We start from the raw sequence: 6223 nt of genomic DNA on the forward strand, positions 1-6223 counted from the left end.
CCGAGAAAGGGAGGCTTGTCTCCGAGTGGAAGGGAAAAAAGACTTCACCTTCTCCTCCCTCCTCCCCTCCCCCAGCGAGGAGGAGGAGGAGGAGGAAGAGGAGGAAGAGGAGGAGGGGGGCGAGCTCTCTTTTTCTAAGGGGTTGCGGGGATTTGCTCCTCGGCCGCTGGCAGCCAATCTCCGGGCATCCCTCGGCGGAGAAGTCACCCCTTCCCGCGGGAGGGAGGGAAGGGAAGGGAAAGAGGGGAAGAGAAGGGAAGGAGGGGAAGGGAAGGGAAGGAGGGGAAGGGGCGCTTCGCCCCCCCGGGGGGCTGCCCGCCGCCCGCCCCGCTCGGCCCCGCGTACCCGCAACCCCAGCCTCCGCCGCAACTTTTTCTCTCACGCTCCGCCGCTCGCACGCTCCGGCCCGGAGCCGGGGGGGGGGGGGGAAATGGGGGTGGGAAGCGGGGTCCCCGCAGCCTCGCCCCCCGCCCCGGCCGCTGCCCCCCCGCCGGCCTCGCCCCGGCCCCGCGCCCCGGGCGGCCGCTCCGCGGGAGCGCCTCCCCCCCCCCCCCCCGCCCCAAAATCTTTCTCCCCCTCCCCCCGCCGCGAAAACAGCGCCTCGCACACACACGTTAGCGAGAAACAAGTGTGCCGATATCCTGTTGTTACGTGCACCGGCTGCACAAAACAGGAGGGGAGACGAGAGGCGGCCGGCTGCGGCGCCCCCCCCCCCCCCCTTCCCCAGCCGGACCCCGGCACGCAACTTGGCCAGCAGCCCCCGCCGCCGCCCCCCGGCCCTTCGGGGCCCCCCGGGTGCGGGCAGCGCCGCACACCCCCGGCAGCCCTGGGCCGGCCGGCGGGGACCCCCCCGAGCAGCCAGCGGCGGTGACAGGCGGGGACCCCCCCGCAGCCCCCAGCCCGCAGCGGGCAGGGGTCGTCGCCGTCCCCCGGCCGCCCGGCCGCCGTGCCTGCCGCAGCCAGCGAGGCGCACACACCGCACGGAGGCAGGAACTGAGCACTCAAGCAAAAGACTTTTTTTTTTTTTTCTTAAATCGCTACGAGCTTTTTTTTTTTTCTTTTTTTTTTTTCGCTATGTGCATGTGTGTGCAAACTTTCCCCAAAATGGCGGAAATTGGGAGATGATTATATTTTAAATACCTCTCGCGCACGACCAGACAAAGTGCGGAGGAGCGACGGAAAATACAAACTCTCTCCGCTGCGCGCTGAGCAGGCCTTCGCGCGGGGGGGGGGGGGGGGGGGGAACGGACCCACGGCACATTCAACCGGTATCTCCCGGCAGCCGCCGCCGCCTGCCGCCTCCGACCGAAAAAAACGGGGCTTTCTCACACCCCTCCCGGCCGCGCGTTGCCCCCCCCCCCCCCCTCCCCGGCGCCCGCGCTTCGCCCCGTCCTCCCGTGCGTGTGAACAAAGAGCCGGGCCCGGGGGGGCGCGGAGCGCAGGGCCCCCCCCTTCCTCCTCCCGCCCTCCCCGAGCACCCCCGCAAGCCGCAGCCCCCCCTTTTTCCCGACCCCCCCGCCCCCCTTTTCCCGAGCCCGGCGGCTGCACCCGCATCACATTGTTCCCCGCGGCACGGCGGTGCCCCGTAAGTGGCATTAAATGGAGCCAACTGACAAGCTCATTGGTGGGGCAAGTCTGCAAAATGTCTCTCCCCTTCCCTTCCCCCTCCCTTCGGAGCCCCCTCCCCCCGAAAAAAGCCTCCCCCCCCCCCGTCCCCGACGCATTTCAGCGGCTCCCTCCCCCATATACATAGATATGCACATCCACATACGTGCGTGCGTGCCTGTGTGTGCATATAAACGCGAGCATATATATCCCCGTGTACTCCCTTCGTGTGTTTGGGAAGGGAAAAAGAAATGCGAGGCACCTCTCTCTTTCTTTTGTTCCTCTTTCACACTCACACACTTATTATTTCGGGAGACACCCGGCGCCCCGGCCGCTCCCCAGCCACTTGGGAGCCACTTGCCCACTTTCCCCGGCATTAACTTCCATCCCTGCCGCTCGAGGTGCTGGGGGAGAAGCCCCCTCCCCTTCCCCGGCTCCGTTTCGTAAGGGAGGGAGAGGAGGTGCGCCTCTCCCTTTATCTCTCGCGCTCTCTCCAACTTTCATCCTCACCTAGGGCCGAAACCAAAACCCATCACCGGCCTCCGCCAGCGCCGCTCCCTGCGCGGCTGGCGGACCGGCTCGGAACCCGCCGCTCCTTACCCCCCCAAATTCTCTCTCTCTCTTTCTCCGGCTCTCGAGCAGTCCTGACAAATATGGTCCAGGGCTGCGGGCACAAGTGAGCATGCGCCCGCCGAGCCAGGGCTGGGGAAAGGGGAAACTGCCGCCGCCGCCGCTCGCTCTTCCTCCCGCGGCCGCGGCTCCGGCGCGGCGGCAGCGCGGGGCACCCGGCGAGGCGGGCGGCGGCGGCCCCCGGCCCCGAAGCCGGCCCCGAAGCCCGGCCCCGAGCAGGGGCTCCGCCGGAGGTGCGGCATCTCCCCCGAGCGCCGACGCCGGGGGAATAATAAGGAGGCTTCGCGCGGCCGCCTGGCGCTATTTTGGGCCCTTTCGGCAGGGATGCGCTGCGCTTTTTTTTTTTTTTTTCCTTCTTTTTCGTATTATTTATCTTTATTATTTTGTTGGCGGCTCCCCCCCCCCCCCAGCCTTCCGATGCCAGCCGCGCCGCCCCGGTGCGGGGCGTGCCGTGCCGTGCCGTGCCGTGCCGTGCCGTGCCGTGCCGTGCCGGGTGGGCGGCGGGGAGCCCGGCGCTGGCCGGGGGCGAGCGGAGCTCCGCAACTTTCCCCGCGGTCCCCCGGCGGGGCAGGGACCCCCTCACCCTGGGCCTCGTCCCATTCCCAGCCTCGCCGCTTTACCAACGAAAAGTGCTTCCAAGCGTGCCACCTGCCTACGTCCTCGCCGCCGGTCCGTTCCCCTGTGGTCCCGGAGCAAAGCGGTCTCCGGCGGCTATTTTCTGCCACTTGGCATTGTTCGGAAAACACCGAAGGCTGGAGGCCCGTCTTATTGTATGGCACCGGCTAGGGCGGACTTCCTTCACCTAGAAGGAGGTCTGTTATGCAAAAGAGCATTGAACAAAATAGACCTACACGAGGCCTAACTAGGCTGGGGAAGAGGGAGGAAGAAGGATTGCAATCTGTTGTATGCATGATACTTGAAATATATATATACATATATATACATACATACACACTTTCAGGCAAAGCCTAAACCAACACAGAATACAATCCTAATTATACCAATCATATATATATATTCCCACCACAGAATACCTCTTTGAGATGGCTCTATCCTGAAGGCAAGAAGTGGCAAAGTGAATTTTACATTTTTAATAGTTTGGCAAGTTATTATATCACTTTTAAAACAGCCCTTGGGTCTCAATATAACTTCTGTTAATCCCAGTAATTATCGATGTCCAGACTTTCCCTTGATTTTACACACGCTTCCTTCTACAATTACACGGACGGCTGTGGCCCAAATTACTAGATTGGGAGTAGTAACAATAAATTACCAGGAATAAATGTTAGGATTCAGTATCAGCAGAAATAAATACATGACAAAAATGCTCACCTACAAAGTCAGAATAACAAAAAGTGGTTTACACCCGAACAAATGAAACCTTTTTGCCATTTTGGATACAGGCTGTGTTACAGTAGCACACCGATGACTGGGGCAGCCTCCCACTGGACTCAGGACAGAGGTGCTCCTTCTCTGACACAAGGACTTCCCAATCCCAGCTTCCATTCACTGAAGTATTTACTTAAGAACTTGTGCTAAAATATTTAAGAATCAAATCTGACCACTCTCATTCCTTAAACTATGCCCATGCTCAAATAATTTAAACGTGACATTACTTAGACTTGCAGCATACTATCCCGAGAGCTTCTATTTATCTAAGTTTATTTTTCTCACAGCAGTAAAATGGAGCTTGTGACTAAGTGTTTGCAGGATTGGTGCCTCAGCGCAATCCGTAATAGTTATTTTATGATTAACATTTCTCGTGCCCATCCACCTCAAATGGCATTGCATATAGGCTGCAGATTTCATCAATGAACATATGTTCATTAGAAACTAATTACAGAAAACAGTATTAACCTAATTGTAATAATTAGTGATAACATACATTTAAACTCTTCTAAAACATGGACCCAGAAAAAAAAAAAAAGAAAAAGAAAAAAAAAAAAGGAAAGGATGAGAAAATTCCTATTTCCCTACAGTGAACTCGCAGTTGAGGAAATTTATGGGTTAGAAACAAAGAATAAACTGTAAATGAAGTCATTCAATGCTTTTCTGAAAATCATTTCCTAATGTTATTGAAATGTTTCTATGAAGATAGTTGCCAAACAACTAGATTATTCTATTGTAGCCTTAAATTAGCTGGGTTCTGCAGAAGACATTTAAAGAATGATAGAATTTGGTACTATTTAAAACACTCTTTAGGACGCATGACCTGTACTGATTATTTCTCCAGATGACAGCGAGATTTAGGTGGATAGTGTACCGTACCCTGTTAGCAAGACGCATTTCTGACTAATCTATGCAAAGAACACTCATTTTGAGTTATCCACAGCTATTTTTTTTATGCTTGAAAAATTTTGTCCCTTTTTCTTTCAAAATCTTACAGGGAGATGCAGCATTTGTAAAACCCTGTTACATTCTAATCCATCTGATCAATTTGCAGAAGTTGTAGTCCCTTCCAGAAAATGACTACACAGATGAAAAAGCTCCTTGAAGGATATATGTTGGAGGTCAGAAGCGAAACCAGGTATTTGAACCAGAGCAAAGCTATTTTATTGGGTAAGTAGTTTAAAATGGATAGCTCTTTGATTAAAGTAAAAGGACCTGGGAAATTAATACAGATTCCTTCCATTAACTGTCTCTTCTTTGATTCTTGCCCTAATCGTTTTCTGGCAGCTCATGATGTGTACTAAAACCATTATTTTGTCAATAACAATTTATTGAGTAAAAATAGATTGAACATTATTTAAATATGCTCTTTAAGCATTATTTCTGTTGCCATTTTATTGAACACTAGACTTCCATCTGTATTCCAAAGACTGAGGATTTTGAACACTTATTTTCTATACGTAAATATGGCGTTTAATATGATTTTGGCAGTATGTTTAATGACATATTTTGAAGTAGCTAAATTTGGTCTCTCTGTGAGTATTCTTGCAACTCGTTGAATAGGTGTTTGTGCTGTAGCCAAATACTGATTATTTTTCTTACAGCATGTGCATGAGCATCCATATACACAGCTTCCAAATCCCAAATTGTGAATACCGTTTAAGGTGGTGAGAGGAAAAAAACGTACATTATCGATTCAGTTTGCATATTGGGTTGATACCATCATGCAATCTAATGGCTCTTCTTCAAATACCAAAAATTAAACTGAGGAAAAGAGAGACAGTATTTACATTATACCAAATTACTTAGCACTTCTGGTGTCTTGATTTTTGGAATACAGACTAAGACGCCTCAAAGATGGCTGTATTTTTTAAAAGTAGCCTGCACGTGACGTTTTATCATCCTTCTTCTAGCAACCTGTGCAGCTCATTGTGTGACCTTTCTGACCTGTGACAATTACCTATCGGCCACACGATCCTTCCCCAAGCCAAACCAGGAGGACAGGAGATATAGCTTGAGGGAAATCACTAGCAAAAAAGAATATGTTGTGTATGATACTATGTTAAATTTTAAGCCAGAAAGATAGAAGCATAGAGATTTGAGAAACTGGGGGTGAGGAGAGATGGTGTATATGCCAGTCTAGAAAGAAAGACAAGCCAGTTGCAATCCATGGTGATTCCAGTTCCACATTACAGTGCTCTCTTCTTCTCCAGGGACTTGGTGTCCCCACAAATGTGAAGAAATGAAGACTGACCCATTATCAATAGAATCTTTCTTGTGGAAGACTGAAAGGCAGCTGTGGTTTTTGTTTGTTTGTTTTTGTTTGTTTGTTTTTGTTTGTTTGTTTTTGTTTGTTTGTTTTTTCCTACTAGTCCCAAAATAATTATCAAAGTTTATTCAGATGCCACACTAAACTGGAGAACCAGTAGTACATCCTGTCTTTCAAATCCAGGTGTGTGCCCTGGCCACATCCTAACCCTGTACCAGAGTGAGACTTAGGCACGCAACACTCTTTTTTCCTGGGAAGGAAATCTGAGTATGAGCTCTTGAAAGAAACTGCAGTGTTCTCTGTACAGGTTTCAGCCCAGTACACACTTGG

At 51.9% G+C, this 6223-nt stretch overlaps 1 protein-coding gene across 12 annotated transcripts in view; it reads right to left on the reverse strand.

Annotated features, from left to right (window-relative positions):
- L3MBTL3 (L3MBTL histone methyl-lysine binding protein 3) overlaps positions 1-3012 on the reverse strand; it is an 88177-nt gene extending 85165 nt beyond the window's left edge. For 2 of the 12 annotated variants that reach the window (XM_080583869.1, XM_080583867.1), the window contains exon 1: positions 2206-2395. Coding sequence is in view for 1 of the 12 variants with exons in the window: in XM_080583870.1 (XP_080439996.1) it covers positions 2116-2138 (23 nt within the window). In the remaining 11 variants the exon portion in view is untranslated. The other 10 variants (XM_080583860.1, XM_080583864.1, XM_080583861.1 and 7 more) reach the window with 10 other exon arrangements.
- Between the last annotated feature and the right edge of the window lie 3211 nt (positions 3013-6223).

This window comes from Anser brachyrhynchus (genome assembly GCF_964034855.1).
Source record: "Anser brachyrhynchus genome assembly, chromosome: 3".
Lineage (NCBI taxonomy): Eukaryota > Metazoa > Chordata > Aves > Anseriformes > Anatidae > Anser > Anser brachyrhynchus.